Source organism: Rhinatrema bivittatum, chromosome 2 (assembly GCF_901001135.1).
Source record: "Rhinatrema bivittatum chromosome 2, aRhiBiv1.1, whole genome shotgun sequence".
NCBI classification, from domain to species: Eukaryota; Metazoa; Chordata; class Amphibia; order Gymnophiona; family Rhinatrematidae; genus Rhinatrema; species Rhinatrema bivittatum.
This window is the reverse complement of record NC_042616.1, coordinates 709,365,389-709,390,702: the sequence shown is the minus strand read 5'-3', so window position 1 is coordinate 709,390,702 and position 25,314 is coordinate 709,365,389. Positions and strand designations below refer to the sequence as shown.

The 25,314-nt window shown below is 44.0% G+C and overlaps 1 protein-coding gene across 1 annotated transcript in view; it reads right to left on the bottom strand.

Annotated features, from left to right (window-relative positions):
• LOC115085554 (neural-cadherin-like) overlaps window positions 1-24,826 on the bottom strand; it is a 256,917-nt gene extending 232,091 nt beyond the window's left edge. Inside the window, 1 exon segment of the mRNA XM_029591722.1 lies at window positions 24,247-24,826. Within this exon segment, the coding sequence (XP_029447582.1) occupies window positions 24,247-24,778 (532 nt within the window). The 5' untranslated portion in view covers window positions 24,779-24,826.
• Between the last annotated feature and the right edge of the window lie 488 nt (window positions 24,827-25,314).

Here is a 25,314-nt window from a genome sequence, read left to right as displayed (position 1 = left end):
GCCCAGTTTTAATAATGTTCAGCTTATTACATCAGCCTCCTGAGGACGGCCTCGCTGAGGCCCTGTCTAGATTCTGGGACCAGTTTATGGTCACCTCATTACAGGAAAGTTCATATGAGCTTAAAGAGCAGCAGGAGTTAGAAGGGGACCAGAGAATTTCACATCTGGAAAGACTACTGGAGAAAGACTAAAACTGTCTACTCTGGAAAAACAGATGTTAAGGGGGAAATGTATTAATGCCATGGATTTAAAAGCAACCAACAAAGATTTATGGGTAGGATACACAAAAGGCAATCAAGCCAGGATTGAGATTCAGCTTGAGGCAATTTCTGCACAGATATTCAAGACTAAACAACCTTACGTGTCTTTAGCCCAATTCCATAAGGATCTGGGTGTATCTGAAGCTAGAGCACTTTACTGAAGACTGGAACGTAGGGGGACCAGGTGAGCACTTAAACCTTTGCCTGCCCCCTCCAACTAACCACATGCACAAAGTCTCAGGAGTGCATTTTTATTTATTTATTCACATTTATATTCACCACCACCACCACCACCGAAGGCCCAAAGCACCACCTGCCAAATGTAGCCCAACAAAACCCTCCCTACCCACTCCGTGAACAATGACTGGCTGTAACTCCATCCATGCTCCAGCCACCTGTCAAAGTAAGCTATCCCTGTCTGTCAGTACAAGCTCCACACATTTTTTTCACCACATCATCGGATCACAAACTTTGATATTACTATCGGGATACATTAATGATTCTGCAGGGAAATGTTTGGACAAGCTCTTCAGATTTGACTAGCTAACATTTGGCTATTGAAGGGTTTTGAATTTTTTGTTGTTTGTAAGTAGTATGCCACCAATCAGATCATGCTACAAATACCACCTCATGACCGACGTCCTGACCGGCTGTGGCAGGGATCTGGGAAATGTAGTTAGATGCCAGAGGGGACCCTGAAAGAAAAAATGTTTAGGAACCACCATCTTGGGCAAACGTTTTCCTGAAAGCAACAGATGATCCTTTGCTTTCAGAAAAAAAAAAAAAAAAAATTCTAACCAGTTCCACTCGAGAGCCTATAGTTAACAATAAAACAGAGAAACAATGAAAAACAGAGTAAAAAAAATAAATAATAATAAGCATGGCATCTGCGAACCCTTCTTCACAAAAAAAAAAAAAAAAAAAGACTGAATGCTACCTTTTCACATACTTGGCAGGTGCAGCAAGGTAAGAGCTGAAAACAACCATTTTAAAAGCCACTACTGGATTAGGGAGCTTCTACCGTCTAATCCATTCCTTTATATCTCCAAGAAAAGAATTCAAGTTATGTCTAGTACCTGTGTCTAGTGTGAAGCAGCATACCTCAATGACGACTTGTCAGGCTGCAAGAGCTGAAAATGGGACGCTTTCTTCAGGAGTTCAGGCAGGTTTCTCTCTATATTTACAGTTGAAAAAGCCATTCATGGATTTCCCACCCTGCATGCATCAAAAGCAGGACGGCTCATACGCTTTTGAAAGGGCAGTCCATGTGAGCACGCCATCCAGACATGCGCTTGTAAAGGATGGTCGGATGGCACAAGGAATAGATGAATCCGACTGTGGGCTCATTTTGCAATTCAGACACCTCTACCAATAGTACTCATACAGGCAGATGCAATTTCAGCGCACATCACAGGGGCGCTCACAATTGAGCCCCCGCTCCCTCAATGTGTGCCGATCAGACCTCTTACAGGCGCCCGATTTAATATTTAAAATCGGGTGCCGTGGTGAAAAGGAGGCGCAAGGGGAACTGCAAGACCCTAGAGCCTCCTCGGTAGCAGGCGCCCGGGAGAGGTGGCTGTCAGCCAGTTAGGAAAATGGATGCTCGTTAATTGAGCGACCCTTTTCCTAACCTGACCGCAGGCACCCTTTTTTTTTTGGGGGGGGGGGGGGGGGGGAGGGGCATTTCTCATTTTTTATTCCTCCGACTTAATATCGCCATGATGATAAATCGGAGGAAGTACAGAAAAGCAGTATGTTCTGCTTTTCTATACACTTTTTGGGCTCCCCCAAAATTAACGCCTGCTTGGGGCAGGCATTAATTTTGGTGAGTAAAAATGTGCGCGTCGGGCGCTCATTTTTTTTTTTTGGCATCGGGGGGAATAGATAATAGCCTCATCAACATGCATTTACGTGTGATGAGCGCTATTAACTACGCATGTGACTGGACGCATGTTTTGGACGCGCTAACCCATTTTGCATTGGGGGTTATGGACGCACTTCCAATCGCGCATTGAGCCGTGCGCTGCAGCCAGTGCACGGTATTACACCAGGCTGATACTGTACAGGATGCTGTTTCCAATGGGTTTGCTCTCACAACATTATCTGGGTTTCCTAGCACACTGTCACCTAGGGTCTGGTACATTTTACATAATTCTGCATTTTAGACGTTTATTCTAAAGTATGGAGAAAGGGACACAAGGTTTTCTCGATCCCTGTGAACTGTCTGCTGTGTTTTGTTTTTTTTTATTCTCAACTATTCTCTCACACAAGCTCTTCATCCTCACTCCCTTCCCATGCAGTGTTTTGCCAGAAAGCTACCTACTCTTCCTGCACATCCCTAAGATAGTGCTGCTGACCCCCTGGTTTATCTAGGAGTTAAAAAAACAAACAAACAAATAAACAAAAAAAATTCTAGGCAAAAAAAGGGTTCTCGCCAATGGCTACAAAACAAGTGTGAAAATAATTTAGAGAATAAGCATTTTTTAATGTAATGTGTGTGTAACAAATTTAAAAAAACTTAGTGCAAACCACAAAATACATTTAAAAAGCGCATTAAACAAAAGTGAAAAAAAAGTTTTCTTAAAGTGTGAAAAATAACATCAATGTGTGTATGAATGTGTCAATCCCGCACTTCAGCGGGTAATAAAGTTGCAATCGTTAAGTGTCTAGAAAACTAATGGAAAAAAAAACCCCACCCATATTTTTAACAATATTTTTAATCCTCGATTATGTGAAGAGACGTTCCTGTAACACTGACTTCCCAAATGTTTGAAAAGATCATTGTATTTCTGCCAAGCTTCTACAGAAAAGTACTGCTTTATTTAGAAATCCCCTAGAATCAACCAATACATGGCAAGACCGGGGTTCTCTGCCGGGATGATGCACTCTGATCACCAAAATTACGTGTGGCCCTAGGAAGCTTGAACTGAGAAACAGGGTGGTGCGCCTTGATAAACTTCTAGTTATGGTGAACATGGATGATGTCACATTACTGATGGGAAGTTTGTATTGAGAAGTGCTTATTGATCCTTCTTTATCTCTCCACAGAATCAAGGAGTTATATAAAAATAGAGGGGTTTGTTTGCCATTAGACTGTTTTTGGCACATCGTGATTACAACTTATTACTTGCTGCAGTGTGGGATTAACATCATTGTGCTATGAACATATCATTTGTTTTACTCTTTTTCTTACTTTTGTTTAATGATCATTTTAAATTTATTTTGTGCTTTACATTGAACTGTTTTTTCGACACACATTGCAAAAGTGCTTTTTCCCTAAAATTTTCACAATTTGTTTTTTATGGTGGCTCCCCACTCTTGTGGTGGTGGCACCATCTCCTGTACGCTCAACAGCAGAAACAGCACGCTGTGCCGATCTCCAATGCCAGCAATGGCAGCAGGTTGAAAAGTTGCAGTGAAATGCATGTGATCAGCATAGCCAGCTCTCAAATTTGGAAAACACAGTGCAAGCATTGGAGGTCGGGGGAACTCTGCCCTCGGCCATGTAGCCTCTTTCCTTTGAAGGAGGAAATGGGGAAGAGGCTGTTTTCTGTGCATTTTATAGACATCACTGGAAGAGAAGCGCTCAGGGCTCAGAGCATAAGTGCAACCCCCCTACACCAGGGTCTAAAATCCAAGAAGTCTTGAGCTGCAGAAATGGCTGAGCAGCTGGAGAGATTTGACCCATGGCTCCTTTTTTCTTTTGCTGCAAATGAAGATATAAAGGCCAGCTCGAGGAACATTCAACCTTTCGTTCTGCAGAGATTCACTCTTGCTATAATCTTTTGCACGTCTCCGAATCTCGTATAATAGGATGGTGCATTTTCCAATTGACTTACAATGCATACACTAGCTTTAAAAGTTCTTGGTCGCGTTTTTGGTGGTTCCCATAATGATTTCAGAACATTGTCCTCTGCTGGCTATGAGTAAAGGCAATCATGCAAAGCTCTGGGGAGGAAGGGATGGAGGGGAGGGAGCGCTAGTGGTGAATGCTCACATTTCCACTATAGTCTTAATCCAGTTAAATAATTCCACCCTGTGCAGCATCAGAATGGTGCCACTCTCTGTGGCCCTTGAATGTGTCATGGTACGGACAAGCACTTATAAAAGAAGATGTTAAATACTCTCTCAACACTGAAATTATACCTTGATTATCTGTATTGAATTTGAAGACTCTAAATCACTGATTGAATCGTTTGCTATTCTTGTGAATATAGGGTCTGATACAAGACAGGGAAAATCCTTTAGGGCATCTATGGGGAAAATGCTTCTTACATAGTCCCCTTACTTACAAACATTGGCACAGGGGCATGAATACAAGGGTTCCAGTTTGCTCCAATGTTTCAGGACAAGTTGATCCAGTCCCAGTTTTATACTGCTCACCACAGCCCCTACTGCTTGTACCCTGTTGGAGTCTATGCCATCCCGGACATAAAGCGCCACCCCCGACACCAAGTTGCTCCTCTCTGTCATTGCAATATAATTTGTACCTTCCCAGGACATGAGACAGGCAGTTGTCTCCCTTGGAGACACCACCTCCAAAGACCCTCTTTCTTAGCAAGAGAAAGTCTGAAGGAGAATCCTACACCATGAGGGCACAGAAGTTTTGTCAAACTACTGACACCTCCCACTATGGATTTTCAAACACTTCTACCATTTCTTCTCTCACTGACCTCAAACTCGGGGTACATTAAGACTCTGAGGCCTTCTAGTTAGGGACAGTTTTGTGATCCCTTTACAGTTATGAGAGCAAATCACTCTGCATAATGTCCTAGTATCTTCTCTCGTCACAATCTACATTGTATATAAACAGATCCCACAGCAGGTACTGTTAGAACTTCAGGGTTCTGGTATTTATTTGCTAGAGGACCCTTGCTCTCTCTGGGGCCGATGCAATACAGTGCTCAGCCGAGCGCACTGTTAACCCGCAGTCGGACACGGGTAGAACAGGCGCTAATCAATCCTCTAATGCAATAAGGGGATTAGCGCATATTCAACGCAGAGTGATTCTAATAGTGCTCATCACATGCAAATGCATGTAAATGAGTCTATTAGGCAGACCCGAGGCAGTTTTTTCTGCTTTTCTGTACTTGTTTTAGATGCGCTCAGCTATTAATGCCTGCTCCAGGCAGGCTCTAATATCGTTGTGATAATAAGTAGGATGAAAAATTAAAGTCACGAAAACTGATCAGGTTCTCGTTAGCAAGGAAGCGCTAGGGTCACGTATGCAACTCTAGCACCTCCTTGCTAACGCGACCCCCTAATTTAAATATTCATGGCTCCCCCCTGGGGCACATTAAGAAAGCGGGTGCTGACTGCTCAGTGCCCGCCTTCTACGCGAATTTATTGCATCAGCCCCTCAGTAGGCTCCAGTTTTAATGGTATTTATTTTAAGGGTTCACAATTCTCTGACAAAATATCACAAAACCTTTAGATTCTTACTCTCCTTCATCTTGACAATGAAAAAAAGAAAAAAAAATTAGAAACAGGCTGCACACCTAAATATTTCTAAGTGAGAAAATCCTGGGGAAACACATTCCCAGGATAGCACCTGGTGAAGGTGAGGGGTGGGGTCGTGATTTATGCCTGCCCTTCGCTCTAGCCTCCCCCTTTCCTCCAAGTGCAGTGGTTGAGCTATGTCACAACAAGAACCACCTTGCCTGGTCCTGTTAGCTTTAGCCGAGGGTTTTCAATGAGGAATTCTTCATCCTCAAGCCCATGGCGCTGATATGCCAATTAACCTTCGTGCACTGTGTGTCAGTTTCAATCTGCCCCAACTGCTTGTTCTCAACGCCCAGACCCTGTAACTGACAAGTTGGAAAAAAAATGCAAGGGAGCAGATTTCAAACACCAGGAAAAAAAACCACAAAGGAATGAATTTGCAAGGCGTTACACATGTAAAAGTGGCATATATTGCAGCAGCTTTCAAAAGCCCATTGATGCAAGTAAAACCTTTTGAAAATTCAGTCAAACTTCAAAGGAGTTATGAGCATAAAAAGCAGCATTTTTCAAAAAAGTCTATTTACATGTACAAATCCTTTTGAAAATTATCTCCAAAGGTTTTCTCCTTGTGCAAAGATGGCTCATTGGGTTTTATCTTTATAGGAGTGAAAGCCTTCAGAGATGCTTTATTTATATTAGCATTTACGTTTAAACAAATCCATAAATACAAGAAATAAAGAAAAGCTGAAAGACACATATCATGACCAATCCACTGCAAATGGGAGGGGTGGGGGGGGGCAATAAAAAAATAAAACTAACGCATTGTGGCAGCCGAACCTTGAATCAATCTATTGTTGAAACTTTGCCATAATCCCTACCAATCATGCACGCAACTAAAGGAAACTATTATTTAACCACATTTTTATCAGCAAGGAATCTCTCCAAATGTAAAAAGGGTCAAAGAAAATAAACGTAATCCCTTGATGGCATTTGTATGGGAATTTCAAAAAGAATGCCACAGCCTACTGTCTCATCTGGAGGAAAGACGTCCTCCTTGGGTTGGGTAATCCGAGCCAAACCTGGGAACATTTGGCTTCTCTGACCACAAAACGGAGTGCCTTTGTACTTGAAAGACTGTCTAAAGACCAGGACCTTGTCTGTTTGAGACCAGAAAGTTACCACCCTAATATGGTTACACCTTAATAGGTGTATCAGCTTGTGAAGTCTTCAGGAAGGCTGATAGTGTAGCGCTATCAGAATTGACGACATCCATGGTCTTTCCTTATTTATCCCCTTCTTCATCAGGGGGATATAGTACAACTTTGAAATCAAAGATTCCCCAGGATAAGAACATTGTAATACTTCTCTAATATATCTTTTGAACAATTCCTGTCCAGATTATCTTGTTCTTGGAAAATTTAACAAATGCAATTTTTTCGTATAACCATATTCTCCAGTGATTCTGTCTTATTATGAAGACTCAATTTATCTTTAATTTGGGCAAATGCCAGAGGCCTGTAAAGAGGAAAGCTGAGTCTCCAAACTGGAGACTAAACCTTCAATTTCATCCAATTTCCTTTCATGTTCTTTCAGCTTGGATTCGGTCCCCTTGGAAAACTCACACAAAAGAGCAATAGAGTCAGTAAGTATGTTCTCAGTCCAAGTTATCACCTTCCAAATGTCCAGTAGGGTAACATGGGGGAGGGTGTTACTGGGAGGATTCCTTTGCTGGGACTTCACAAATCCCCGGGGGGGGGAGGATACAGCCACTGGTATTGGGACACCTTTGATCCCTAATTGTCCCCACCTGCTTTCCAATACTTGAGCTTGAAAATCCTTCATCCTAATACCCCAGATTCCGCTAAACTTCTTTCAGGACCCACAGCATTCGGCTAAACTTCTTTCAGGACCCGCAGCATTCGATGACTCAACTGCCGCCAAAGCATCCAGGAACGTCTGCAGTCCAGACTCAACAATTGATGACCAATCCTCAGCAAGAGCACAGCCAGAAGATTCCTGATACAGGTCCAGTATACTGTGGCTGATATTCATCGGCGGCCCGGTTCTCACGCTCGGACTGAGGGAAGACCTTGTAGCAAATGAAGCTCCATGGGTTACATTCACAGGATGCCTAGGGATGACATGATAATCCATCGGTTGCCGAATTGAAGTGAAAGCTCCAGGTAGAGCAAATGACTTCCCTTTCTTCTTCCTACCCACTGTGACCATTTAAAGAGAAGAAAAAAAATGTGTAGGCACTCTGTGGAGCTTCCAAATCGATGTCCTCCTAGGCAGTCATCTTCCCCCCCCCCCAACCCCCGCTTTAAGAGGATTATTTAACAAGTTCCAACGTTAAAAGTTCACCTCTCCCTACACTTTCAAGATGTCATGATGTTGTGTTCTTATGTATCATTCCTTCTCGAGTGCTGTACTGTACTCCAATTGTATTATAGCATGCTGTGTAATTATTTCTGTACCTAGAGGGTTTGCTTTCATCATTTTCTCTCAGAATGGCATCCTCCTGCTCAGGAGTCTGAGGGAGCCAGAAAAGCAAGTACCCCCAAGACCAGCAAGGAGCAGGTGGGCAGGAGACATGGAGGAGCCTTCATACTCACCTATTCTCCCTCCTGCCCCTCAATTCCCCCAAGAGGAATATACACAATTTTGTTTCAGACGTTTCATTTATAATAAAATCATGTGTGTGATAGACAGACTGCTCCAGACACAAAGAGTTTAATAGTGTGTAGACCATAGTGATGTATGTGGAGAAGAACAGAGTGCTGTATCACACATGACAATGGTGCTATGCAAGACGGCTGATAGGGCTGTATGGATGGCTTCAATGAAAATTTATGTACAGGCTAGTCACTAATGGTATAGACCTGGACCAACATACAGAGGTGAAAACACACATTGGAAAGACGTTAAACATGTTGTAACATTAAAGGTCTGTCATATATGTTGTGGTTATCATAAATGTAATTGTTCTCAACCGTTATAATTCTGACTCATTTTTCATAAACACATGTGGAAGATGTTTAGTCAGTGCAAAGGTGCATATAGTTCTTTCAGCACAAAAATAGCCAATGAATGGAAAGTGAAATACTTCCCATATGAAGAACAATAATTCAAGTACAGAAAGAAATGACCAACAGCCACACACAGATGAATCTCCTCCAGCCACTGATATGGCTGCTTCAGGGAGGCATTAAATTCCTTTCAAGCACTGTATAATAACCGGAAACAACTGCCTCGATGAGATGGAAATTAAATACTTGTACTTTCTTTCTGAGGTTATTCAAGTATCCAATCCGTTAACAGGCTCCTCATGAGTATCGAAAAGTTAACACATTTGGACTAGCCAGTGTGGTCAATTAATCAGATTCGGTCTTCATAATCTGGTTGGTTGTTTTTTTAATTTATAGATATCGAGTGGCTGAAGAGAATAAGGGCATATCCTCTTTGAATTGTTCAGCAACTGGATATTTTGAATAATGGCAGGAAGTCTTTAATTTCTGCAAATATGGTTACAAACGTCTATATGTGCACAAGCGCCATTAAATGTTTGTTCCTTTTTCCTATTAAACCACATGAATATCAAATGTGTAGAGATTCAAGGCAAATTCATGGAGGCCTGCAGGAGGACTTCATTTTTCTGAAGCCTGGTTGGAAAAGAGAGCTTAACTTGAGAATCAGAAACCTGAGTCAACAAGCCAGGTCGGAGGTCACAGCACTTTCTTTTCTTCTCTCCATATCCCCATGATTCAAACCATGTGTGACCAGCAAGGGCATAGACTCCACCTCAGGTGCAGACAGAGATTCCTGAGCCACTTAAAAGCAGGACTCTGACTTAATGGCCACAGCTCATTAAGAGGACTAACCCTCCTCAGGATTAAGGTTATTGTATTACCTGAAGGGCATAAACCAGTCAAAGTGCCGGACTGCAAAGAATTCTAAGACAGGCATAAGCATCCTACCTGTAATAAAGGAAAGCAAAGCAAGCAGGACGCCAAGAATAACCACAGAGGCTTGGTTCCATAGTCCCTAAAAGAAGTCTGAAATGCATTTACTCCAACGAACGTGACCATCAGAAAAGAGTTAAAGGTAAATGAGACAAATCCTGCGAAGGGACTCTGGGTGTGCACGAGATGGTTCGCGAGGGGGATTTTATACATTTTCTTTTAGGCATCTTAAACTATGGAGCATGTTTGGGCATTTTGAATTTCTGGCTTTCGCACTTGCCATAATTTTGGAAATGCCTATGCCACAGGAGGAGAATCTGCTTTAGTTACTGCTGTTGAAAAATTAAGTAAGAAAGAAAAAATGTTAAATTTACAGAACAGTTTCACCAAATTGTCCTTTTTTCTTATCCTTAGGCTAAGCCAAGAAAATGTCCTGCCTCTATATCCCAGGAAACCGTGACACGTGATTTCTTCTAACTCCCAGTCTCCCTTTCTCTGTAACAAAAATAAAAGCGGTACAGAGAATTAGCATACGCTGTCTCCCACCAAATGCACGTAAAAGCTCAAGGTTTGAATCTTACACACTAAAAGCCAGCGTCACTGTAGGAGGCCTCCTATTGGTCAAAGCAAATGGTCAGGAAATGCAGTTGTCATGGTAACTGTTGCCAACAGCCACAAGTGCCACCCAAGCGGCAGGAGACCATGCATGAAGCAAGCCCTTCTCTCCAGCTCCCCATCCTCACCACCCCCCAGTGGCAAATCTCTCATCAGTGCAAAATGCCGTCGCTGAAAGCATGGCATGAAACCAGAGTCCCTGTCACCCACCGGGGCAGCTGAATTCCCCTTAACCTCCAGCCTCTCTGCACCCGACCAAGGCCAGAGCAGATGCAAGAGAAACTCGCCACCTGTGTCAAACCCCGCCATTTATGCCAGGCACTCTGCTAGCACTGTATAATTATAAAGTTCTGCCACGGCAACCCGCTCCTTGATGGAGCAACACGGTCTGAACCCATGGCAGAACAGCAAAGTGTGGCGTCAGCAGCTCAGAGACCCTTTCGCCTGTTCACCTTTAGAGATATGAAGCCTATAATCCGATAAAGACGTGCTGGCTACATACGCCACAGGAAGGTGCAGAGCAGAGGCCATGACTAAAGTTTTCGTGTAACTACGGTCTGACATGTTCATATTTACCAAGGATGCTCTCACTACCGAACAAAGGGTAGAAGCCTCCTCGTTTTTGGGCAATCCGTCACCTCTCTGTGAGAATCACCTGAATGTATTTGCAACTTGAACTGAACTATCTGAAAACCTAGACAGAGTAGCCAAGTTTTAGAAGTGTTATGTAGAGAGACGATGAGGAGCGTTAACAAATTCATGTTCATCCTACATGCTGGGTTTCAAATTCTTCGTCTCGGGATTTTCACCTTGTTTTCCAGTTATTCTCCTTCCCAGTTTCCTTCCTCTCTCACCTGTACACTAACCATCCTTCCCCAGCAGGTTCTCTTGTCCGAAATGCAACATCACCACACTAAAATTCAAATTCCCCGCTTTAGAACAAAGAGCATTACCTTTAACGGTATTCTCTATCTGACCTGGTTACTTTTCCCCTCCTCAAACTCCTATCTTTGTGATCAGAATGTAGAGAATGAATGCTTAAGACAGGCGAGTGAATGGAACAGCGAGGAGCTGAAGCCTCAACGACAGCACTATTGTTTTTAAGTTTCAAACTTGCACTAATTCAACCACCACTGTGTGCGCTAAAGTTCCGAAATAGTGCCCCTTCTGACTACCACAGAAGTCACTAGGCACCGCCTCGACCCCACAGCCTGCCGACTCCTCAGATTGTGGCTCCAGTGGCCTCCGTTCCTTCCCTGCCAACTCCTGGAGGGAAAGGGTGCATCTCTACCTACCAAGCAAAAAAAAAGAGTCGCCACCACTCACCACCATCCAGGGTTACGGCAAGCAATGACTTTACATTAGGGAGGGTAGAAAGAATCACTGCACAATGCAGGAGCAGGGAAGGATTAGCAGAGGCAAAAGATTTTTATATGAAAATAAAACAGCATAAAAAATGTAATTCATTTTGAAGTGTCTGAAAAGCAGAATATAAATAGAATAAAATAAATAAAAAGGAACAAAACCCAGTATTAGAAGGGGAGGGACAAGGAAGAAAAGGGAGCGAGGAAGGGCTGGGGGAAAAAAGATAAAGGAAAAGTGATGGGAAAGAACAAGAAGAGAAATAGATGAAACCAATGAGGGAAAATTAAGAACCTAAGTTGTGGAAGTTTAGAAGAAATGGAGAAGGGAAAAAGTAAAGGGAGAAAGGGGAAAAAAAAGAGCAGAAGAGAAGAAAAAATAAACAAGAGAAATTAAAAGACAGAGGCAGAGTAAGAGGAGGAGGAATAACCTCAGGAGAAGCCAGAAGATTTTCATGCGAGTATGTCCCTATGCATAGAGGTCCATATATAGAAGCATTTAGATGGATAACTCGGACGTTAAATGAATATCTGGGTACTTAGCCGGCTATATTTTAGCCAATTATCTTAAAATTTAGCACAGGCATTCTGGTGGCATTTCGGAGAGGAGTTACATTAGTTGGCTAAGTTATCTGGCCAAAGAGCTGTCCTAAAGTTATCCAGATAAAGATAGCCAGCTAAGTTTAAGATGGCCGACTATATTCAATAGTGCAGCTTCACTACTGAATATACCTCTAAAGCTGGCTAGATAAGTTTATCAGGCTAACTTTGCTATCTGAGCAGTGACTGAATATGGACCTCATCATACATATCCTAGGAAAATGACAATAGAAAAAAATTGGTAGTCAGCGAATGCAGTCAAAAGGAGACTTTCAAGAATGGGGAACATTTTAGTGCATGGCTGTGTTACCCAGAGTCCCTTTTGAGCTAGCGGAAGGCAGGTGTACTTTCCTACACTTCAGGACAATATTTCATTTCAAAAGAGGTTATGGGGGAAGATAACATTCTGCAACAAAGTTGTAGCATGCATTTCTCTCTAAAGCAGGGGTTGGCAACCTATGGCACTCATGCCATGAATGGCACGGCAGCGCAGCACTGCTGAGCAGAGGCTTCTGCCGCCACTGCTAGAGATGCAAGCAAGCAGCAGGTAGCTCCAAGCCGGCAGGTGTGATGCAGCAGTCGTGGCCCTTCTTCATACCCATCACCGTCTCTGGGTGCTGGTCATGGCCTCAGGCCTAACGTGCTGCAAGAGAGCCCTGCAGGGCCAATAAGAAAGAAGCAGAGGCAAAAGCAGGTAGTAGGGAGCCAATTGCTAATTATCCCAATTGCTGCTGATGGGAGGGGGGGGTTAGCACTGGAGGGAGGCTGTGGCCCTGAGCCACTTAAGGAGTCTGTGCCATGTGGAGGAAGGTTGGTTGCCACCAGCTTTGGTGTCAGTGGGAGCATGTGCATATGTGATTGCACATGGAGAGTGAGCATGTGTGTGTGACTGTATATAGGAGAGAGAGAGAAAACATATGTGTGTGTGATTGTGTGTGGAAGAGAGAGAGCGAGTGTGTGTGGGAAAGAAAGCATGAGTGTTTGTTGGAGGGTGTGCATATATATATATGAGAGAGAGAGAGAGAGAAGAAAGTTTGTATGCAGCCTCCCCCACTCCAACTAATTTATGACAAACTCAAGGTGACTGGAAAGCAAATGTTCCCAGGTATGGATAACTGGGAGTGTGTGTGTGTGTGTGTGTGTGGGGGGGGGGGGGGGGGGGGTATCCTTGTAAGTTTTAATTATTTGGTATTATTTGATGTGTCTGCTCTTTTTAAATATTTTACTGGTGTTTTAACAATTGGTGTATGAGTTTTTAATTATTGAATGTTATTCTATTCACCAGCTGTTTAGAAATATTTATTCTGGTTATTGGTATGGTTTTACTATTATGATTGCTTTATATTTCTTAATTTTGTTTGATGTTTTATAGGGCATGGTGACATTTCTATTTTTCCATTGTTGCCATGAATACAGAGTCTGGCTTATTGCAGTTTTCAGTTCAGTTTTTGGCCACGTTTCGATTTATATGTTTTTTATGGTCACTTTATTCTGTATTTAGTGAGGTTCTGCATGTGTGACCAAGATGAGGTATATTGCCAGACAGCGTGTAGTTTCTGTGTAGGGATCTATAGGAACCTGGCCTGTTCTGTTTTCCAACAGGGGATGTATGAATGATGAGGGGACAGGAGAGAGACATTATTCTCTGCTCCTTTTTATAATTTTCTTTTTATGTGAGGAAAAACAATCAGTTTCAATCATATTTTTGCATAAACTCTTGAATAGTTTAACTGAAAATTCATGTAAATTAAAATTAACATTCAAGAGTTGAGTGAAAGGAATCTTGTGGATCAGGGTGCTGACTGGCTTGTGGCACTCGAGGACCAGCGTTATCTACAGGGTGTGTGAACGGGAGAAAATGTGCCACCAATACCACTCTTCCATTCACCTCCCACGCCATATTCCCACAGAGGGAAGGCAATGAGAAAGGTGGGAGTGAGGGGGTAGAATTCCCTGGGGTGTGGCAGTGTTGCCAACTTGCTAGAAATATTTTTACTGACACGCTGTACGCCATAACGATTGTGGGAATCCTGCCCCTTGTCGCCCCTTCTGCAACATTTCAAATCACTGAAAGGGCCAGGCTCAAAGGGGGGTGGGGGAACACCTTACTCATCAGAACTCCGAGGGGAGCCCACCACCAGTCCTCTTGATGATTTACAATGTTGTATGTGGACCCTTACTACAGATGAACCGATTTATTGAGGCAGTGTAACACCCCTCACCTCTGGCATCATGCTCCATCCAAGGAACATGGCTGAACTGCCTGCAGCTCGAGTCCTTTTATAGGTCCTGCTGGCAGGACTTCCTGTGACACGCTCAGATGACATCACATCCTGCCTAGTATAAAGGGAGGCTCAGAACTACTACCCAATGCCTTGGCACTTTCGTTAGCAGTGCTAGTTGCCCAGTGTATTTTTGTGCATCCCTGGTGTTCCTGCTGTTGCTCCTGTTTCCTGCCTTGTTCCTGGTGTTGTCCTTTTGAGTCTTGTGGTTCCCTATTCCTGATGTTTGTTTCTGCTCTTCTCGACTTTGGACTGGACCTGGACTTTGTTTTGCCTTCTGCCTGCTTCGACCTTGGACTGGACCCTGACCTCACTCAGTTGGGCCAGCTGTCTGGCCTCTGTCACCACATTTGGATCACATCAGGAAAGTTCTGCCGGCCACCAGAACCTGAGGGCTCAACCCAAGGGGGGAGGTGGTTGGCTAGGTGGAAGACCTACTCCTGTGGTGTGTCAGTCACCACCTGTCAAGGCCTCTCTTGTGCGAGCACAAGATAGGCAGTGCAAACTTAAAAGCGGCACAAAGGCGCACAATCCCCCGGCGTGACAGGAAGGAGCTAATGAGAACAGGAGTCCATCTGATAAAGCAGCCTCTTGTCGTTAGAAGCTCATGCCGCAATAAATCAGTCTATAAAAGTGCAAAATTAAAATGGTGCTTTCCTTCTTCTGAGGTTTTCTGGCTTTTCCTACAGACTAACATGGCTACCCGCTGGAGGTTTTCTACCTGGAGTCAGGGTTTCAAAAACAGAGGAAAAAATGTCTTTCCCCTGAATGATGTTTTGTACCTATAACCTTGCTGAAACTGAAGGACTGTTACAGAAAAATACTTCTAAGGAGCAAAACTGACAATGTTTGGCTACAGTACAAAAATTGCTTCCAATCTTAGCAGGATTTTAAAAGGAGTAACAAAAACTCTGGGATAAAACGGATAACACTTATTGCACTTGGAGTAAAACTTTGATACACCTGTCTCTTAATTTCACACATTTGCTTGCATTACAGAAAGATTATGGGTGAACATAGACCTCTGGCCACCTCTGGTGTCAGACACCTAGGCAGCATGGGGGTTAAGACAGGAAACAAATGTAGAGATTCCTCATCTTCACTTCGGCATTCTGCATTTTCTTCTAACTAATAGACTCCTGCTCTGTTCCTACTCAGTAATGGATAACTGAATAAATACATCTTTTTCCTTTCTCCTCCTCCCCCCCATCAATATTAAACCATGCATGCAGCTAAATTCCAACCCTTCATTCCCAATGGCAGTAATTAAACGTGTATTACTTTTCTCTTTAACATTTTTTTGATTGTACGAGGAAAAGCTCAGAGGGCCAGACGAGTTAAGCAAAATGGGAACTACACAAAATGGAGAAGCCTCTTAGCACTTCCGCCCCCAATATGTGCTGCCTCGTATTTATCTGATATCCAGCCCTTCAACGTCATTCCTAAGCACATTTACAGAGAGGAAACCAAGTAAAAATATCAGGCTTTAAAAATGAAAGGCTTTTTGTCCAGTTCATCAGATTTCTCTTTCACAAATACTCAACTAATCAAGACTGTTCACGTTCTAATAAAACAGAACTAAAACCCGTTCGTTTGTGGCGCTGAACAATCCCTCACCCTTCTCGGAGGGTGCTGCAAAAGGATTTCCAATGATTTCCATGAAAGGGATGCGAAAGTGACCTTGTCCTATTTGATCATTTAAAATTGGTCCCTGTGGGCATGTGTCCTGTCAATACGACACAAGGACAGAAAATGTGGTGCAAATTCAAACTTAGGAAAAGGACTCAATTAAACATGAAACTCAGATGTCACACGTCCTGTTACATTTTTTAACTCTTTCCTTACAGGTGCTGGTTTTTCCCAGCCACACTGTAGCTTCAGGACTATTTATCCTAATGATGAAATTTCATATACCGCTGGAAATTAAGTATAGTGAAATTTAAACTTACCTGTTAATTTCCTTTCCTGTAGGCCTGCTAGACCAGTCCAAATAGGTGGGTTATGTCCTTCTGCCAGCAGATGGAGAGAAAAAAAAAAAAAAAAGCTTTCAGCTAACTTCATTCTCCTATAAAGGTCTGGTGCTGCCTTCCGCTTTTCAGTAACCTATATCAAAGCTAAGATAACCAAAGGCATTTCTTTGTTTTGGTTTCTAAATCCCAATCACAACCAAAAAAAAAAAATTCACTCCATGGTTATTAACCCAACAATAAGAATTCCTATACCAAGCTCACAATTAGACCAGATGGTTTCAGAGTGGGCAACGAAGTACTTGCTGTTAGATTTCTGAACTTAAAACAGAGGAATAATGTGTGGCAATCAATCTACTGGTCAATACAACTAAGCACAATGGAATTTTTATAGGTGCATGCAATCTTAAATATACAAATGTAAATAAAGAGTACACACAAGGACCCAGACACGGCTGTGTATCGTGTCAGGGGGACACAACTTCTAAGAGTTGAGAAAGTTCATTAGGCTTGCGAACCGATAGTTCTGAAAATTTGGAAAACAATGCACGGAACTTCCGTGGGATATGCTCAGTCAGTCACTGAAATCCTTAGACATGGGAAGGCGCCCGCAGCGCTTAAGGACACCAAAAGAGTGCTTTGTCAAAATGATAATATAGTTAGATGCACGATCTCTGAAGCTAGGCTTATTGCTGAAACCTTTGTATCCGAGAGTCTAAACGGCGATATGGCATTATGGAAAGGTTTCAGCAATAAGTCTAGCTTCAGAGATCGTGCATCTAACTATAATATCGTTTTGACAAAGCACTCTTTTGGTGCCCTTAAGCGTCGCAGGCGCCTTCCCACGGCTAAGGATTTCAGTGACTGACTGAGCATATCCCACGGAAGTTCCGTGCATAGTTTTCCAAATTTTCAGAACTATCGGTTTGCAAGCCTAATGAACTTTCTCAACTCTTAGAAGTTGTGTCCCCCTGACGCAGCCCCTGATGCGAAACACGGCCCTGTCAGGGTCCTTGTGTGTACTATTTATTTACATTTGTATATTTAAGATACCTTCTATACTACACTTGTGATTGCATGCACCTATTAAAATTCCATTGTGTATAGTTGTATTGACCAGTAGATTGATTGCCACACATTATTCCTCTGTTGTATATTCAATATATGTGTGTGCTGTTTATTCTGCCTGTTTTGCGTGCAGATTTCTGAACTTAACAGACTGAGACCCCTCAACTGCCATGACTTCCTTGGGTGGGTTCAGTACTGGTCTGAAAGGACTAAAGGAAAGGAAATGAATAGAAAAGTTTAAAATTTCACCTTCCTTATCATCCATGTCAGACCAGCCCAGACAAGTGAGATGTATCAAAGCTCTACCCAGACCAGGTGGGAGGAAGCCACAATAGCTCTCAGGACTCCTATATCCAAGATTTAACCTCTCCCGGCCTGCATACCCACACTGAGGTGGGTAGAGCAGGGATGCAATTTATTTTTTGTTTTATTATTAAAATAATTTATATCCTGACTATAGCAGACCAGCTGTGCTAAGCAGATCCCATAAAATAATGGCTGCCCTGCCAATACCTTCTGGAAAGCCAAATTCTGATGCTGCTTACGAGGGATCCTGCGCTCTCATCGAGTGGGGACACTGACTCTCTGAGACCTGCAAATTATTGCTGGGGCAGGCCAACATGTCGTTCTCCACAATTACTCCTGAAATTGATGCCTTAGAAACTACTGTGCTTTAACAGGACACATTAATAGACCAAAGATCTATCCAAGAAGAAACTGGTCACCTACAAATATCTCACAATAGACATGATGTGGCAGTCCTTTTCCTGGTCTATATCACCTGACTCTCTCACCCTCATAAGGGAGAAAAGCCCAATTCCAACAGAAGTAAAACATTACCCTCCAATAAAGGAGCACACTGGGTGCAGACACACCTTTTCCTTTAAAATTACCAAAGGTCACCATGGAGAATGACTTCAACAAGACTCAAAGAGATGCTCCCTTATGAAGCTCAAGAGGAAGGGATCCCAGATCCCTTCAAAACTAAGCTTACTTCCGAGTCAAGGAGACCTCCTATAGCAGAGGACCTGTGTTCTTGAATCCTCAGAAGAAAATATCTAATAAGAGAGTAATGAGAGAGCTTCCATGACTGTGACTCTTGGAGCAAGCCACTGTCAGTCTCTACCCTCTGTGAGGTGTCTGAGTTATATCTTCATCCCAATCTCCTCTGGTGGAAGGACAAGACTGAAGGAATGGACCTCTCAAAGGGAAATACTGTCTTCTCCTGTAAATGTTCCTTGCAGAGGCTCCAAACTTTAAGGTTTGCTGCATGGGCTTCTTAGGTGTCCCTGAAGACTATAAACCCCAACATTAAGTATCCTCACTATGTAGTCTGAATTCTCCTAAGGCAAGGTTCTAAAAGAGAATGGAATAGATCTTCTAGGGAAGAATCCTCTAACAAGGGGAACAGTGAAGGAGGGGAACTCAGTCCAGGCATCCTGCGGAAACACATGCCAAATACTGATCAGGATGCTACCATGAAATCCAAACCCCCTGGCTCCTGCTTTCCTTTTTTGGCTGAAGAACTTGCTCGACTTGGAGCTTCATGGAGCTGATCTGAAATCTATTCATGGAAGGGCCCTATCTGACCACTAGCAGGGCACCTTCTTTTTAATGATCCTGTTTTTCCGGGGAAATTAGTCAGAAGACTGTTGTCTTAGGATCCCTGTCAGTAGCTCCTGCTGCTGGACCCACCAAAGAAACAAAAGGTCACTGGGGACCACCCAGTTTCTTGACTCATTGGTACAGGAATTCAGATCCCCAACTCACTTGGTTCCCAAGGGGGAAGGCAGAATCAGTCCAACAAGACCATCGCCTATAGAGCCCTCCAGGAACCTGGGCCTAAAGCTTTCCCAGGAGTACCAGTCCACATGTCTGTACCATCTGCCGGAGATAGGGAAAGACTGAAGAGCTGAAGGCAGCACCACACTTTTACAGAGGAAGAGAAGTAGGCTTTGAGCTTTTTTTCTGTCTCAGTCTGCTGGCAGGAGGGCATTACCTACTTGTCTAGACTGGCATGAGTGATTAGGAAGACCGTTTCTCTGTATATTATCATATGCACTGGTGAAACAAATTGCTGCAAAGATGACATACTTCAGGACTGGTCAGTGCAGATTTCTCATAAATTAGACTGGTCATGGGGAAACTGCATTATTTGAAAGCTGCGATACTAAGGACATGGTTATCAATGAGCTTTTGAGACCCCACAAGATGCTCCTTCAAAACATGAACCTATCCTTATGACTGGTTAGAAAAGGGGTAAACACGCCTCCCCCCCCCCTGCCAATTAATTTAATAGTTAATCTCCTTCCATTCTGATCAGTAAGCATACATAGAGGTTTTTTTCCCAAGCATATGTTCAGCATTTGCACATTAGAAACAAGACATATTCATGTATGTTGAGGGACACTGCAGAAGGGTTAGAACGGAAAAAAGTTAGCCTTTTTGCAGATGACATAAAAGATCATCCTGAGGGAGTAGACAGAATGAGAAGTGGTCAAAGATTCAATGTGAAAATGTTGAGAGTCATGCATTTGGGATGCAGAAATCTGAGGAAGTGGTACATATTGGGAGGTGAAGAGCTGAAATGCACTGACCATGAAAAGGACCTCAATGATCTCAAGGTAAACAGTATAATAAGGCAGTGGCCAGAACTAGAAGGATACTTAGGTGTTTAGGGAGAGACAATCTGCAGAAAAAAGGGAGGTGATAATGCCCTTTCAGGTCATTAGTGAAGCCGCACCTCAATTATAGAAGCCATAGCCCAAAAAGGATAGCAAGAGGGTAGAAGTGGTTTAGAGAAAGACAACCAAAATGGTGTAATGATGACCACCAAAAACTGTATGAGGTGACACTCAAGGAGGATATGATAGAGACGTTAAGTACTTGAAAAGTGTTTAATGGTGCACAAGAGGCAAACCTTAGGGAGGTTGTAGAACTAGGGATCATGATAAGAAGTTTCAAGGGGAACAACATCAGGACATTTTTTTTCCTAGGGTGGTACAGGCCTGGAATGCTCCTCTGGAGGTGCTGGTGAAGACAAAATTATAGCAGAATATGCCCAAAAGATCCATAGTGGCAGGAGGATGGAAATGAAATAGTACAGTGGGATAACCTGCACAGCGGTGGTTACAATCCAGTACACATGATACATGCATCAGGACTCAAACAAAAAATATCCTGGGAATGGCCTTCACGGACAGGCAGATACAACCCCAAACAGCAACGTACAATTCCATTAGGACTCCAAAAAAGCATGGGAGCAACCTGCACAGAGTGGCAGTTACAACCTCGAACAGCAATGTACAACTTCATCAGAGCTCAACATAAGCATGGGAAGGCAAACACTTTGGAGGAGAGTTTAGAGGGGAGTTGGTGTTGGATTGCATTTGGGAATTTTATGATTTACACCTGCCTCAACTGGGCAGATCAGATGAGCCACTTTGGCCTTTATCTGCCTTCATTTACTGTGTTAAGTCTCAGTTACCCAACCTGCAGCCCAGCAGCCTTAAGTGATTTTTTTTTGGGGGGGCAGCTTGTACTGCTCCTGCAATATCCCAGAACATTTGACATAATACAGTAGCCAGGGTTGAGGTCTTGACGATTGGCATTATGACTCTAAAGTTTCAAACTAGTGCTAATCCAACCCTTTTCTTATGTCCATTATCATGCACCCAATAAATGCACACATATTTTTCTGTGACCCATTACAGAATGAAAAAGAAGAAGCCTTACGTATGTGGCAAGTCTGAGATGTGGCTGGCCATTTTTGTAGCCCAGAGTCCCACTGCCATAAATCATAGGTGCAAACAGGCTTCACAGTCTGGAGAGGAAAGGGTCAGCCCTCCTGCCTCAATGTAAACAGCAGCCCGATCCCCTCCCCACTCGGCAAGGAGCTGCCAAGCGGTGTATGCACCCCCCCTCACCTCCGCTTGGCATTTATCTGTAACTTCAGCCCCATGTGTGCAACACGCCAGCTGAATGCCAGGTGAGAAAACAAAAGAGGAGCAACAACTCCCTGCAGCTGAACTGGAAAGTTTCTCACCCCAACCCACTGACAAATAAATATTATTACTCCCAGCCTCCCACTCCCTGCCCAGAGAGCAAAGGGCTGAAGACCCCAAGGACAGCCATGCAGTGGGAGCTTAGGAAAGAGGACCCTCTTGGCCTGGCTGAACTGAAAGGGGAGAAACCCTTTAGCACACCTGGCCTTGAGGTGTGCCTGTCCTGACATTTGGGCTATTTTAAATACTGCTTTAGCAGCAAAGAATCCCTCTAGAACAATTACAGAGAAAAATCATTTTCACCTTCCTTATGTCTTATTTATGATCACATTTTTTTAACTGCTCCTCCCAAAAAAAAAAAATGGCTTCTCGTGACTGGCCAGGGTGGCTGTTCACCAATTCAGGGTCTCCGTTAAAAAAAAAAAAAAGAGAGAGATTTAGTGGCCGATTATAAAATGTTTGTGCCCACATTTTCCTATTGAAAATAACGAGATGTTTTTGTTGCCAAATTTGGCACAAAGCTTGAATAAATGAGCCCTTTTGCCAGTGATTCGACTCATTCTCAGACAAGAAGGGATGCAGTAGGTTTCTGTGCAGACTGCGGGCCGCTCGTCTTCACACCTTACCTGTCCAATGTAGCCCATCTCTGCTCTTGTTACCTTAATGCAAGGTAAACTGATGGAAACCCAGGGGTTGGGTGACAGGTAACCATTAAGACAGAATAGCATTAGCTCACTTCTTTCAACAAACAAAGCTCAACAAACTTAACTGTTTGCCAACAGATATAAGGAAAATTCTACCACACAAGGGTAGTGTGTACTGATCCTCCTGTTGGCTTACTGTTAAACGATTTCTTTAGTTGCACCACAATTTAAACACTTATTTGTCACGGCATATTAACTCAAATTTTGTTTGCATAAACCTTCACAAGCACAAAGCAACAGAGAGATCTTGTCCATTCCTGTTTAATTGAAAATAAAACAAAAAATAGCAGCTCCGTGAATAAGAGCATAAGAAGTTGCCATACTGGGTCAGGCCAAGGGTCCATCAAGCCCAGCATCCTGTCTCCAACAGTGGCCAATCCAGGTCACAAGTACCTTGCAAATACCCAAACAATAAATCGTTCCCATACTACTAATGCCTCTAATAGGCAGTGGCTATTCCCTAAAAGGTGAATCTTAAAAGCCAGGCGTGATAGGGTAATATCCCAAGCAAGCAGGTTTCTTGTGTAGCTGTCAACAGGCCTCAATAACATTCCCCCACTGAGTCATGTGGGACCTGATGGTTATCTTTTAAGCAGAATGGTACAGTTCACTGCCCTAACTGGGAACTCTGACACACATGAAAAATATTCACTAACCTTAACAGCAATGCTTTTTAATAGTCCCTGCCTCTGTGCTCTCTGTGGCAGCAGATAGTCTGCTGAACTGTGCCCACACAACTCCAGATGAAGAGAGAGTGCATGCACGCACGCACACACACACACACACACACACACACACAGGAGCCAATGCAATATAGTGAGCTCAGCCTAGTGCATAGCTCAAAGAGCAGTTGGACGCGCTAGAATAACTCTCGACACAATAATGGGATTAGCATGTCCAAAACGTGCGTCCAAACCAGCACGTAGCTAATAGCGTTCATCACATGCAAATGCCAGGAAGATGAGGCTATTAGCTATGACCCCCGTTGTAAAAAATCACTGTGTGTCTGATGCACACATTTTAACATGCAAAAATTAACGCCACCCCCCAGAGCTGTCATTAAGTCTTAGCGTGCCCCAAGCCTCCACAAAAACATCAAAAAAATACTGCTTTTCTGTGGTTCCTCCAACTTAATATTGTTGTGTCACTAAACAGGAGGAACCACAGAAATGCAGCATCATGAGAGAAAAAAAAAAATCTCAACGGCAGTCAGGTTAAGAAAACGTGGCCATATGCGGGTTACGAAAATGGACACTCGTAAACTGAGCATCCATTTTCCTAACCCGCACACAGCCATGTCTCCTGAGCACCTGATGCCAAGAACTCGCTAGGGATGCACAATTGATCCCTAGCGTGTCCTTTTTAGCGTGGCACCTCATTAACACATTGCATCGCTTGTCCGGGAGAGATGGCTGGGCGCGCATTAGGAAAATGGAAGCTCAATTTACGAGTGCTACGTGCTTTCATTGCAATGGCCCCGTAGGGAGCCCACCAGACTCCAAGTGCCAAGCCCTAGTCCCCCAGCAGGGAAGAAATGAGAAGTAGCTGCAATTTCCGAATACAGTAATTTTACATCTGAAAGGAAAGACTGGAAATATTATTCTGCGGGAGAGACAAAGTCTATACTGCCATGTGCTACACCTCTCAATTCTTGCTGAGGCTCAACACAAATTCACGGAGCGACAGTTACTACCATAAGAAACTTGCTGGGCAGACTGGGTGGACCATTTGGTCTTTTTCTGCCGTCACTGCTATGTTACTCAACTTCTCTGTTTCCCAGCGGATCACATCACAACAAATCTAGGACTGCAGGGAAAGATGTTCCTTGCTAGAACAGGATGGTCAACCCACCCCTCTTATTTTGAGGCACTGTGCCTCAAACTGTTTTAAAGGGAATACCATTTTTGCATTCCCTTTCTGGTGACGGGGAATGGGGCGTCACATCAGCTCCTATTCCGGAGAATTATGATCAAGTTTTTACCTTCCCCCAGGCTGTGCACCTTCACCAGCACCTCGCTCTGGCCGCCCGGCAGCTTCCGCGTCAGGAACACTCTCCCGGAGCCGCTCTCGACGCGCACCGGGGGATCCACCGGGGAGCTGATTTCGAACCACTTCTCCCGGTACCTCCTGTCCGGGACGGTGAAGACGATCTCCCCGAGCCCGCTGCCTGCTGCCAACGAGACCTTGTACGAGGCGGGGTCCCTGTCCCGGAGAGCCCGGGCACTGCGGCAGCCGCTTCGATCCCGAGTCTGCAGCAGGTCTTTCCGACGATGGCACGGCCGTGCAGGGCTCCGGGCCACCGCGTCCGCGGACAGGGGGAAGCGCAGCCCCAGGGGCCCAGCAACAGGCATCCGCCCAGAGAAGCGGGGATCGCCCGTCGCCGCTTCCCCCGTGACACCGGCACTACAGCCTGCCAGGAGAAACAGCAGCACAGGCGGCATCAGGAGAAGCGGGGAGCCCCTGCGCTTCACACAACCCATCCCGGGAGCCCTCCCGCCGGCAGCAGACAGCATCCAGCCGCCACAGGACCGGGATTACACGGCACTCGCTTCACTGCACCCCCAGCCCCGCTAACCAAAGCACTCCCACGTGGAGCCGGAGCCACGCCCACTACCCTGCCCCGCCCACAAGCCCTGCCCAATCCTGAACTGCGGCGGCAAAGCAGGGGCGGGGTCACTGCGGGCGGTACCGCCTTCTCCTTCACCTCTCCGCCTACCCTGCATGCTGATTGCACGTTGGACGCGGACAAAGGATTGCGAATTTCAATCTGTGCGCACGTATGTTTCTTTGTATTTCCGACTTACATTCTTTGCCAGTACTGCTAATGAAAGGAGAAATGGGTATTTGTTTTTGTTAAAACAAGAAAAAATAATTAAAAGTCAAATAATGAAGTTTCCAAGTTTCTCTGGCAGAGGGGGTCCTCTCTTTTTCGCCAACATAATGCCTTAGTGATTAACATCAAACAAAACAATTTTTTAATGTTTGTTATTGTTTTTCCAATAACCAACACACAATAGAAATTGTCTCTGTTTCAGTCTCTCTTTCTCTG